Source organism: Podarcis gaigeae, assembly GCF_964106915.1.
Source record: "Podarcis gaigeae genome assembly, chromosome: 13".
NCBI classification, from domain to species: domain Eukaryota; kingdom Metazoa; phylum Chordata; class Lepidosauria; order Squamata; family Lacertidae; genus Podarcis; species Podarcis gaigeae.
Window position 1 is genome coordinate 26,601,403 of NC_139689.1, and position 13,590 is coordinate 26,614,992.

At 40.7% G+C, this 13,590-nt stretch overlaps 2 protein-coding genes across 2 annotated transcripts in view; one reads left to right on the plus strand and one right to left on the minus strand.

Annotated features, from left to right (window-relative positions):
* The window catches only part of LOC310830551 (olfactory receptor 6N1-like), a gene marked incomplete at its 3' end in the record, with an annotated part of 236,827 nt that overhangs the window by 67,045 nt on the left and 156,192 nt on the right, over nt 1-13,590 (minus strand). The window lies entirely within an intron of this gene.
* LOC310830835 (uncharacterized protein) lies at nt 7,317-13,253 on the plus strand (the record flags this gene model as incomplete). Its single annotated transcript, XM_083710672.1, has 4 exons — nt 7,317-8,236; nt 10,853-10,958; nt 11,742-11,778; nt 12,313-13,253. The coding sequence occupies 4 exons, from the start codon at nt 7,317-7,319 to the stop codon at nt 13,251-13,253; spliced, it is 2,004 nt and encodes a 667-aa protein (XP_083566798.1).

Sequence of the window (13,590 nt, forward strand, 5' to 3'; positions counted from 1 at the left end):
CTGGGGTCATGTACCACCTATATATCATTTTCATTACATTTTCCTTCAGAGCATTACATGCCGTGAAGTTCATCCCCGTGGTCCACAACCTTTCCCAATCCTCAAACATAATATTATGCCCAATATCCTGTGCCCACTTTATCATGGCCGACTTAACCATTTCATCTTGTGTATTCCATTTCAACAGCAAGTTATACATTCTTGAGAGTACTTTAGTCTTAGGTTCTAACAATTCTGTTTCCAACTTCGATTTCTCCACCTGGAATCCTAACTTTTTATCCTTTTTAAAAATTTCTTGAATCTGAGCGTAATGTAACCAGTCTCGCACTTTGTCTTTCATTTTTTCCAAACTCTGCAATTTCCAATTGTTGCCCTCTTTCTCTATTATTTCCCAATATTTCGGCCATTTGGCCTCCATATTGGGTCTTTTTCGGGCCTTAGCCTCCAGAGGTGATAGCCATCTTGGAGTTTTATTTTCCAATAGGTCTTTGTATTTTGTCCAGACATTAAACACTGCTTTCCTGACAATATGGTTCTTAAAGGCCTTATTGATCTTAACTTTGTCATACCATAAGTATGCATGCCAGCCAAATGCATTGTTAAAACCTTCTAAATCTAACACGTCAGTGTCCTCTAGAAGTAGCCAGTCTTTTAGCCAGCAGAAAGCTGCGGCTTCGTAGTACAACCTTAAGTCTGGCAGGGCAAAGCCCCCTCTTTCTTTCGCATCAGTTAATATCTTAAACTTAATTCTGGGCTTTTTGCCCTGCCAGACAAATTTAGAAATATCTCTCTGCCACTTCCTGAAGCACTCCGTCTTATCCACAATTTGCAATGTTTGAAACAAAAACAACATCTTAGGCAATACATTCATCTTAATAGCAGCAATTCGGCCTAACAAAGAAAGCTTCAATTTTGACCAACTGTCCAAGTCTCTCTTAATTTCAGACCAACATTTTTCATAATTATCCTTAAATAGACTCAGATTTTTTGCTGTTATGTTTACCCCTAGGTACTTTACTTTTTTAACCACAGTTAGTTCTGTTTCTCTCTGAAACCGTTCTGACTCTGCATCTGTCAAGTTTTTTCCCAACACCTTAGTTTTCTGTTTGTTTAGTTTAAAGCCCGCTACCCGACCAAAGTCCTGAATCAATTGTAACACTCTTTTTGTACTAGATTCTGGCTCTTGCAATGTCAAAACAAGGTCATCTGCAAAAGCTTTAAGTTTATATTGTTTCGCTCCGATCTGAATCCCTTGCACCAACCGGTCCCCTCTAATCAAGTTCAAGAGCACCTCCAGGACAGAAATAAACAGCAAGGGGGAAATCGGGCAGCCTTGTCGTGTCCCTTTTTCAATCTTAAACTCTTCTGTAACCACATTGTTGACTATCAGTTTTGCCTTTTGTTCTGAATAAATCGCGTCAATCCCATTTTCAAAACCCCGCCCCACTCCCATTTCTTTTAAATTCCCCTTCATAAATTTCCAAGAAATATTATCGAAGGCCTTCTCCGCGTCTATAAAAATTAGAACTGCTTTAGTGTTAATATTTGTTTGCAAAAGTTCCAAAATGTCAATAATGTTCCTTGTATTAGCAAATAAATGTCTTCCTGGGAGAAAGCCTGCCTGGTCTTTATGAATTATCTCATTTAAAACTCTTTTAAGTCTTCCTGCCAAAACGTCAGCAAATATTTTGTAATCCACATTTAAAAGGGAAATGGGACGGTAGTTCTTAAGTTGTGTCTTTTCAGTTTCTGACTTTGGTATCAATGTGATAAAAGCTTCCTTCCACGATTCAGGCGCCTTCTTTCCCTCCATAATTTCATTGCTGACCTCCATCAGTGGTTGAATCAAATAGTCACTTAATGTCTTATAGTACTTGGAGGTCAAGCCATCTGGCCCTGGAGACTTGCCCAACTTCATATTCTGAATGGCCTGTTCTATCTCTAGTCGTGTTATTTTACTATTCAGGAGTGATCTATTTTCTTGTGATAGTTTTTTAAGTCCATTTTTCTCCAAAAATTTTGCAATCTCTTCCTCCTTTTGTGGCCCTTGAGTGTATAATTTCTTAAAATATTTCTGGAAACATTTTCTAATTTCCGCCGGGTTCTGAATATTCCTTCCTTCTATTTCCAAATTTGTTACTATGTTCAGCTTTTGTCTCTTCTTCAACTGCCAAGCCAGCAGTTTCCCACATTTATTAGCCGATTCAAATGTTTTTTGTTTCATTGATTTAATCTTCCATTCTATTTCCTGATTTATCAGTTTGGAATATTGTGCCTGATGAAGTTTAATTTCTCTCAAAATCGGCTGTGACTTCGGGTTTACTCTTAGTTTCTTCTCTAACTCTTTAATTTTCCCCAAAATCTTGTCCTTTTTCTCATTTTGTAGTCTTTTCTTTATGGCGTTCTGTTGTATCAAGAACCCTCTCATCACAGCTTTGCTTGCGTCCCAGATTGTTCTTTTTTCCACAGCAGTGTTCAAATTTATCTCAAAATAGTCCTTTATTGTTTTTTTGGCCTTCTTGATAATCTCCTGATCTCTAAACAAGTTGTCATTCATCTTCCATCTAAAGGAGCCGGTTGGTAATAATGTCATGTCCATTTTCAACGCGTTATGATCGGAGCAGGTCTTTGGGCAGATTTCCACTTTCTTCACCTTAGGAGCCAGACCTCTAGAAATCCATATTTGGTCAATTCTTGTCCAAGTCAGTTGGGCTTCAGAGAAAAATGTTCCTTCTTTCCCTAAGGGGTTCTTTGTCCTCCATATATCAATCCAGTCCATGTTGTCTGTCATTTCAAAAAAGGTCTTTGGTAGTCTGCCTTCTTTAGTAACCTTTTGGCTTTGTGACCTATCCATGTTTGTAGAAACGATCCCATTCATATCTCCCATCATAATGATGTTATCATAGTCCAGATAATCCAGCATAATCTCATGCAACTTCTTGTAGAATTCTGATTTCCCTTCATTTGGAGCGTAGATTCCTAATATCAAAATTTTCTCTCCTTGGTGCTGTATTTCAATTGCCAAAATTCTTCCATGTTCATCTTTAAATAGAAATTTTGGTGAGAGGCTCTCCTTTGCATATATCACCACTCCTCTCTTCTTAACTAAGTCCGAAGATATAAATTCTTGGCCTAACCTTTTATTTACCAATATTTTTCTGTGGAGCCTAGTCACATGTGTTTCTTGTAAACAAGTAATGTCTAGTTGCTCCTTTTTTAATATGTGAAAGATTTTCTTCCTTTTTTCCGGACTGTTGCAGCCATTTATATTCCAACTTAAAAGTTGCAGAGACATCCTGGATAGATCTGTTTAGTTTCCTTGGGATGGTATTTTGTTCTGTGAGTCTTCAGGGTTCTGAGGTACAGGCACCTGTGGTGGTTCAGGCCCTGAGGGTAGTTCAAGTCCTTTATGAAGGTCCTCTCCGTAGGCAGTCAAAAACTTGTCCCTATCTTCCAAAGTTCTAATTTTAATCTTCTTCCCTCTAAAGGTAAAAGATAGTCCTTGGGGAAAATCCCACCTAAAGATGATTGAGTTGCTTCTCAGCAGTTTTACTAAGTCCAAATATTCAGATCTAAGATCCAACAGCTGTTTAGGAATGTCCTTAAAAATCTCAATTCTTTTGTCCGAAATGTTCAAGGAGCTTCCGTAGTGCAGGCCCAAAATCTTGTCCCTTTCCTCCTTTGATCTCAACGTAATCAAACAGTCTCTGGGCCTTTCTCTCTTTGTAAGTCTTCCAAGTCTGAAGGCTGACACAATTTTAAAGTCTTCCTCCTCTAGACCCCAGAACTTGGAGAATTCTTTGGTCAGAAACTCAGCTAGATTACCTTCTTCCACTTCTGGTATCGATCTTATCCTTAAATTAATCTCCCTGTTCCGAAGTTCCAACATGGAGAGATAGGTCTGGTGTTCCCCAACCTGCTTACTGAGCGGCCTTACTTCTTTTTCCAACTCTCCCACTCTTTGGCTGGTCTCTTCGGCCAGTTTCTGATTTTCACCTGCAGCCTCCTTCAGTTGTCCAATTGCTTGTGCATTCTGTGCAACTTGCCCAGATAATTTGTTTAAAGTTTCTGTATTAAGGTCAATTTTCGCAGTTTGTTGGTCAACTTTCCTCTCCAAAGACTCCAATTTCTCAAGAATTCTCTCTAATACAGAACCAGATCCTCCTGAGGCCATCTCCTCTAGTTGTAAATCCTCAGTTTCTTCCTCCCCTGCCTGTGACAGGGAGGTAGCTTTTTCCTCTGTTTGTTGCTCTTCCCTTGCCTCACCACTGGGAGGAGATGAAATTGCAGGACCCCCCCTGTGAGTTCTCTTCTTATAGATTTTCTTTTTTAGCCTTTTAGGCAGGCCTAAATCTCTCCTTAAGTGGTCTTACAGTTACTTCACTGCAACCTTCGTTTCCTCCCTCCTCAGCATAATTTCATATACTCACCCATTCTTCTGCCCCCATCTTCGTCAGATCCTCTCAAACCTTTTGCTGGCTTGTCTCTTACCCTCTTGCATGCACAGCATTCCTCAATCCTGTGTGTCATTTTATCTCCCAGATGCATTTTTATCACCCAACTAAAAAATGTGTTTGTTCTCATAATCCACTGCTGCACTTCCCGGTTGCCAAGCTTGGTGTCTGCATGTTTCTCCTCTCTAGCAACTCCCTGCAGCCACCATGGCTGCTCTCCCGCTTCACAGTTGTCCATGGCTACTAACCACAATTATTATTTTCTTCATCCAATTTCAGAGGCACTGTGCATCTGAATACTAGTTGCTTGGAATTAAATGAAGCATGCTGTTGCAGTCACCCTGTGAACCCTAATTAAATGTGCAGCCAGGAAGGGTAGCAGGGCTCAGTGTTCAATCCTGGTGGATAAAGCTTTACTAGCATGTTCCATGTGCTACCACATGGAAGCACCAGCAGGGCAGGCCGTGCAGAATCTGCCTTCCTCTCTTTCTCCACCCCCCACTGTACCCTGACAACCCAGCCCTCCTGCCTTTTGACAGCACAGACCCCTCCAAGTGAGCAGACCTGAGATAATGTTAATTAGAAGTTGCTTGTTGCATATGCAAATGGTTGATAAAAATGTGCCCCTTGCATCAAAATACAGTCTTGTGTTTTATTCCAGTGGGAGCACACTGATATGAATGATATGGGTGTTGTACCAGGATTGGGGGACTAAGGGTTCAAATCCCCACTCAGTCATGAAGCACAGTAAGTGATCTCAGATCAGTTATCATCTCTTAGCCTAACAGAGTTGTTGCAATGATAAAAAGGAGGGTGACATTCATGCGTGCCACCTTGTACTCCTTGGAGTATGATATGGGTTGGGTTGTGTTTTGCTTGTATTAACCCCGAGTAAATTATCTCATTTATTTACGCATTTTCTCCCCTTGAGAGTAATTAACAGATCTCTTGTCCCTCCACTCACTGCACCCCCAGTGTATTGATTTTATACAAAGGGACTGCATAAACAAGGACTGCTATTGGGTATGAACGGCACCATACAACCACAACATCACCAGTTTTTCTGGAATACTGCTTTCCACTGAACACCATTGACTGAGAAGAATAGCTGGAAAAGTTAATGCTTGGTCCCTAAAAAAAGATGCAAGTATGAAGTGTACTCTTTATATTCTTAATTTCTACTTTTCTTCCTCCAGTCTTCTAAAAGGAAACATTCTAGTGCTGAGCAATTATGTTTGGGTAAATACTATTGAAATATGAGCTACGTCCACACATTCCTGTGCTTGAGTCTAGTCAACTCCTGATTTACAACGTCTATTTACAGTGGGTAAAATAGTTGTAAAGGGAGTGGGATATAGGACGGAAATTGGAGAAAAGTTAGAATAGAAGATGGTCTGAAATTGCTTCTGGACTGAATATAGGGATAGGGAACCCATGGCTGTCCATACTCGTTCATTCATTCATTCATTCATTCATTCTGTTTGTATGTATGCCACTTTTCCACACACAAAAGTCATGCTCAAAATAGCTTACAACAAAGAAACAGGGGTGCATTTCAAACACTACAAAAACAATTTCATCATAACAGAGCAAAACAATAACATAATAACAATTTAACAACAACAATTTCAACTTCATATATTCTTGGATTCCATTTCCCATCTGCCCCAGCTAGCATAGCCAACGATAAGGGATAATGGGAGCTGAAGTCCTACAACTTCTTCAGAAAACATCCTTGCTTAATTCCAGCATGATTTCTTCTTCCGTAGGTCTTTGGCAACAATGAAGGTGCTCTGTAATTCAATAACAATTCTATCTGGTCAAAGAAAGGAGTGGTCATGGAAGAAGATCTGCCAAGTCCAAATCTATCAGTCTCATAATAGCAGAGCAGAAGCGGACTGGAAGGGGAGCATTACTACTATTTTTTGTCATAACTACCACTGGAGCATCAAAAGAGTAGGGGGAAATAATTGCTTTGGACGCACTTTGACAGCTCTGTTAGAGAGTGGCTTGCCTTGTTTTCCCAAGCTTCAGATGCTTGCCCTGTATCCTATAATGGGGAAACAAACATTTATAACTTGGGGAGGGGAAATGGATGAAAATTTGCAGACACAAACTTCTTCTAAAGAGGTGCAAGGATTTTAGAGTGAGAAAAATCTGCACTTGATATACACACCAATGTCACATAAGAACACAAGAAGTGTCCCACTGAGTCAGGCCAAAGGGCCAACATAGTAGAGTAGCCTGCTCTCACAGGGGCAACCAGACACCTATGGGAAGCATACAAGCAGAATCTGAGAGCAATATTCTTCTCCCAACTTGTGATTCCCAGCTCCTGTTATGTACAGGTAGTACAAAGCTGATTAGGACAGTGATGGATATGGGCATGAAGCATCAGAAGCATATTTTTACTTGGGAAACTGGTTGGTGGGCTTGCCTTTGTGGCACCCAGTGTCTTTGTTATGTGTATGCAAGTTCTCACTCTTCATTTAAGAGCCAACAAGCCCAGCAAATCATTGTAGGCTGATCTTTAGAGCAATTTGCTAATATGAGAAGATTGGAGACTGAGGAGCCAGCTCTTCTGTACTCACCCACCCCAAATCTTATGCATACCATTTAGCATAGTCAGGAATGAAACAAGAGAAGTGTAGCCTGGGATCATTTAGATTTGGCAGAGGATCCTAGCTGTGATTTACTGAGGTCTATGAGACCAATTTCTATTTTTGATGTTCTAGACTTACTTATCCTTTCCCCCATTCACCTGATTTACTTCTTTCTTTGGCTTCATCTTTGCTCATTTACAACTGAAACAGCCTGCCATAATGATGCTTCCTTGCAATATTTCTACCTTTCTTTTCAGTGATGGAGAACCAGACAAATGTGAATGATTTTATCCTCATGGGTCTGACTAATGTCCCTGGACGGAAAACCTTCTTCTTCATCATCTTCTTGTTTGTCTACTTTGTTAGCATGGTAGGGAATGCCATCATTTTACTCATAGCACTGATTGAGCCACGCCTGCACATCCCCATGTACTTCTTTCTTGGGAACCTCTCTTGCCTTGACATATGCTACTCCACCGTCACTGTACCAAAGATGTTGACAGGCTTCCTCTTTGGATACCAGAAAATCTCTTTTATTGGATGCATGACACAGCTTCATTTTTTCCACTTCCTGGGTAGCAGTGAAGCTTTGCTCCTGGGTGTCATGGCCTATGACCGCTATGTAGCAATATGTAATCCACTGCGTTACACTGTCATTATGAACAAGAAGGCTTGCCTTTTCTTGGCCATGGCTACCTGGACCACTGGATTCCTCCATGCTCTCATGCACACCATAATGACGTCTCGGGTCCATTTCTGTGGCCCCAACATAGTCCAGCACTTCTTCTGTGACATTAAACCCCTTTTGAGATTGGCGTGCTGTAGCACCATTCTTAACCTCCAGCTCCTCAACATTGTTACAGGCCTAATTGTTGTGCTCCCTTTCCTCCTAACATTTCTTTCTTACACCTACATCCTCTCCTTCCTCTTCTTAAAAGTAAAGTCTAAGGAAAGCAGAGCAAAAGCCTTCTCCACATGTGCCTCACATATCACAGTTGTGACTCTTTTCTATGCAGGGGCGATCTTGACTTACGTTCCCCCCTCCTCAGGAGAATCCCTAAAGCAAGAAATCATGGTCACTCTCATGTACACTGTTGTCACTCCAGTTCTGAATCCTCTGATTTACACTCTAAGGAATCAAGAAGTGAAAACTGCTATTAAGAAATTAATAAATCAAAAGTGCAGGGCTTAAATATGGACTTAATAGTTTGCTATTGCCCTTGTTTCAGAGAACTGATATTGGCTGTGGAAGATCATAAGATGCAGCTAGGCACAGAGAATGTCAAAAGATCCTCATAACCACTTTTAGGCTTTCCTGTGTTGAACTAAGGGAGGGGCCAGCTATAGCTGTATTCTGTATTGGTGGGTGGGATATTTTCATGCAATGGGCATGAATTTTGTAAATCTTTTTAGCAGACAAATCCACAGGTCTTTTATATTGTGTCTTTCCAAGCTACAGTAAGTAACAATCTGTTGGATGGATCTGGTCTCTGAAACTGGTTCAACCTCACAAAAGGTCTACAATAGGGATATAGAACAATCCAGATGCTCTTGGACTGTACCTCCAATAATCCCAGACATCATTGCCAATAACCAAAGAATATGAGAGTTGTGGTTCAAGAACAAATGGAGAGCTAATGCTTCCCATCCTTGGTCTACAGACTCATAATGAATCGTTATGATGATTCCCCTTTCCTGTACACACCTAAAAATATATGTAACACACATAAAAAGCCAACATGCCTTTAAAACATGAATACCATGTAAGCATGCCTGTAGGGCTTGTCTGTAGATCATAGGCAAGTGTATACTCTATGGCCAAACTCTCTGCTGCAATGTAATGCAGGTAAGATCTTTGGGGTAGATCTTGATTGATGGAAGGCATGGACCTTATTCAATGTTGAAAACAAAAATTATTTCATTGTGGGATAAAGGGAACTGATATGCCTCTGTAATTTCATCAAAAAGAAAGGGAGGAAGGAATGTGACTGTACTTGCATTGCCAGAAGTATGTGTAAATGGTTAGTTTTTGGGAAACAGCAATCTGTGTTGCTGAAGAAATATCATACTGGCAGGTCCAAAATTCATTGTACTGGCAGTAAGGGCCAAAATGTTCTCACTACTCTATTTTCAGTTTATCAAAAGAAGCATGTGCATATGCAGATCATATCCAGTTCAGATGTGATGCAGCAGTTGGAATTCTACCCTGGCAACTGAGATGACATTTGAGAATAAAACCAAGAAGCTAGGAGCTGATCCAAAGCCCAGATCTGATGGAAAGAGGGTATCATTGTAAGCAGGTATAAACAAATAAAAGCAACATTCAGCTGAAAAAGCAATCTCTTGAGAAAATGAGGGGCTCCTGTGACACCTTGGTTACAGAACATAGTTTGTCTAGGCTAAGATGAGCAAATCTGTCAACTAGTTTCTCATTTTTCCAACTTATTTTCACTTTCCACATCAGTTTGCATTATTTAAAATCCTCGTGAAAATTCTCCAATTTCAGTGTGAATTTCTCCTGATTGCCACATGTTTGTATGGGATTTCTCCTGATATACCATTTCCCCCTACTATAATAGAATTTTGTGTGCTACTTCCACAAATATGTCACTTTACACTGGTGTATGCATTTTTGTACATATTACTTGGGTGACATTGCTAAATTCAAAAAAGTTACCATTTTAAAGCATGGCTGTGTTTTGTTTTGCTGATTGCTTCACAAAGTATGAATTATTTTGCTTTTTAATGAAAAATTACCCACAAATGGGTCTGAACTGTTGGAAAGGAGGCAATGGTGTGGTGTTCCACACCCAATTTGTATAATTAAAGCAAGAAAGAAGGTGAACTGTGCAGTGAAATGCAAAGTTGAGTTATTGGGTTTATTCTTGATTTGGCACCCCAACACCACCTTTGATAAAGAGGTGTCAGGGACTGGACTGAGGGGGATGAGACTGAGGAGGAATGGTGGATACTGCCCCCCTTTCCCCTGAAGCTGTTGTTTGAGGAAAGTCACAGCTCAGAGACAGGTGAACAGAAGAGTTGGGAGGTGTTGGGAAAAGAGAAGGGTGAGACAGAGACACATTCTCCCAGAACAGCATTTCTGACGCCCCCTCCTTCTCCCAGAACCTGGCATGCATTGAAAGTGGAAGAGCAAAGGACTCAGAGACAATTAGACCCTGGCGGCCACTGTAAGGTGAAGTGCTGTTGCTAGGAAGGGAGGGAGGAGGAGCTCAGTTGGAGCAACACCATTAACTTAAGAGGCAGTGTACAGAGGCCTCTTGCCATGAATATTGAATAAAGACTCAGTAAGAGCTTCCTTGTCTACTTCCTTGACTGTCTACTGTGAGAGGGGAAAGGATCAGAATTCACTGAAACCTGACAAGAGGCCGTGTTTAGAAATAATGGTAGTTGCTCAGATGACAGTTTAGGTTGGCCCTACTCTTGTTTTAGGGCGTTGTAAGCTTCTGCCTGAGCCTCCAAAGGAAATGGGTATCCCATTAAAGGGATCTGGGAGGAGGTGCTACTCTTCAGACACCCAGGCATGGGCTAGGGCCATAGCACTCCTTAAGACAGTTCTCCTGTGGGGGTGATCCATTTAGATGTACTGTATGTTACAGGTCCTCCTCGTCTCAGGAGCAACCCCCTTTGGAAATACTTCCAGCAGCTGGGCTGGGTGTTAATGGTTATACCCAGTGTGTTTGCCAAACCTATTACACCTGTAAATAATAAAAGTTGTGGCCTTATTTGACCCCCAAAATTATTATTGTGTATTTATTGGTTCTTTTCCTAAATCAGGGGACATCAGGGGAGTGGTGGTGCCTGGGCACATGAGGAGAAAATCTGTACGCAGCTTCCAAGGCGCAAATACAATTACATTATGATGGATTCTGTACTCAAGAATGTGGGCCTTATAAAATAATATTCTAAAAATAAAATTGGTCATTAAAAACAGCTTGGCAGAATTTATTGATTCCACAAATTGTGTTCTCAAAAGCACACTTTTTTATTCTCAAAGGCACACAGTGTTTATTTTCTCAAAACCAAGAGATTTATGGACTCTATTCCCACATGAAGAGGTACTCAATTAATGAATGTAGTTGATTTCCCCAATGACCGCCAACAATCTTTAACAAGCTGGGCACATGTTGCATATTAAGTCTTAGGCTTACACATTCACGTGGGGTCACACAGCAATCAGAGTGTATTTCTTTTGTCTCCTTTAAATACTTCCTTCATACCACTTAACATCAGTCTCATGTTCAATCATTTAAGGGAAAAGCGAACTCATCAAGGTAGGCACCGTCTGCAGCTTGAAAGAACACACTCTATAGCTGGATGTTAATATAGCAATTTATGTTCATCCAATTTATTACTCCCAGGGTGAAATTATGCATGTTTGTGCTTACAGCCTGCTTTTGTGAAAACTGCAGCTGATAAACGTGAGTAAAGAACACAATAGAAAAATGAAATGCTCATGATGATAAAGTAAAGCAAAGGGTTAAAACTGGTGCTAGTGCTAGTAAGATAAGACCATTTGAAGTTAATGAACATAACTTGGGTTCAATAATTTAAATGGGTGTTTGCTGCAACTCGAATAACTGAATTGGCAAACATTAATTAATTGGTAAACATTAATCTTGACCAATGCTATCTGTAACTATTCTTTGTCCATTTTGGATTTCAGATGATCCTGAAAGAGTCATACTTGAAGGAGAACACAGGTACAATTTTGCTGTAGTAATTTATGTAATGATATGCTAAAATGTGAGTGTCTATTTCTGGGGGTAGGAGGGGATGGCTCTGCGACTGGGATGGCGATAAAATTGCCCCTGATTTGACCAAAAATACTGTTTCTTGACTGTTATTCATCAGACAGGTTTGAGGGTTGTGCGACACCTGGGCACGCAAGTAATGATTATGGTTGTAGGAAAAATAAAATAATTTCCCTATAAAGAATGTAAGTGGGTTTAGAATTAGACTGCTTATGTTTGTAGAGATTTCAGACACAGTCATACCTCGAGTTGCATTTGCTTCACATTGCCTTTTTCCAGGTTATGAACACTTCTGGGTTCGCCGTTTCGTGCATGCGCAGAAGTGCTCTATCACGTCACACGCACAAGCAGAACTGGTGTTCTACTTTTCAGGGTGCGAACGGCACCCCGGAAGGGATCACGTTTATAAGCAGAGGAACCACTGTATAGGTAAATGGCTTGAATGGTACTCACCTACCTTTCTTTCTCCCTGCTGTCTTTTAGAGATGAAGAACCAAACAGAGGTGAGAGAATTCATCTTGACGGGCCTAACCAATTTCTGGGCTCTTCAGTGTACACTCTTTGTCACCTTCCTGATGCTATATTTAGCCAGCCTATTGGGGAATGCATCTATTGTGCTTGTTGCAATAGTTGAACCAAAGCTGCACACTCCCATGTACTTTTTTCTTGGAAACCTTTCCTGCCTTGACATCTTCTTTACCACAACCACAGTTCCAAAGATGCTAGCTGGTTTTCTGTTGCCAGTCCAAACCATTTCCTTTGGTGGTTGCATGGCACAACTCCACTTTTTCCATTTCTTGGGCAGCAGTGAAGCCATTCTTCTTGGAGTAATGGCATTTGATCGCTATGTAGCAATATGCAACCCTTTGCGTTACTCCATCATCATGCGCAAGCAGGTCTGCCAAATCTTGGCAACAGCCACATGGTCTACTGCCTTTTTTCATGCCCTGATGCATGCAGTGGCAACTGCCCGTTTGCCCTTCTGTGGGCCCAATCACATTGAACACTTTTTTTGTGAAATCAAGCCTTTGCTGAAACTGGCCTGTGGTAGTACTCACCTGAATCTCTTACTTCTTAATATTGTAACCAGTTGCATTGTCATGGGACCTTTCATTGCCACACTCCTCTCCTACTTCTACATTATCATTTTTCTTCTCTTCAAAGTACAATCCCAAACTGGTCGGCAGAAAGCCTTCTCCACCTGTGGATCCCATCTGATGGTGGTTGGATTGATGTACGTGCCAGTGTTGTTTAACTACATGCTTCCTTCTGTGGGTAATGCTTCTCAAAGGGATATGATGGTGACCCTCATATACAGTGCTGTTACACCAGTTTTGAACCCACTTATCTATACATTGAGGAACCAGGAAGTCAAATCTGCCTTGTTGAAGATTCTGGGAAGAAGGTTTTTGACATTTCACTGAGAGCAAATGATCAAAAGAGGCTTTATTGGTTTGTTCTTGTTTTTATTATATTTTTGTGGTTCTTTGGTGTATTTTTATGTTGAGAATCACCCTGAGATCTACAAATGCAGACCCTCCAAGTGTCCCTAATTTCCAGGGACATCCCTGATTTAGAGAAGCCATCCTGGTTTCTGATAAGATCCCAGAATCTCCCACTTTTCCTTAAGACGTCCCTATTTTCATTGGAGAAATATTGGAGGGTATCTGACCCCTTAGCCATGTGAAGGCAATCTGTTTAGGAAAGGTGTTTTTTTAATGTTTTATTATGATTTTATGTACCGTATTTTTCTCTCTATAA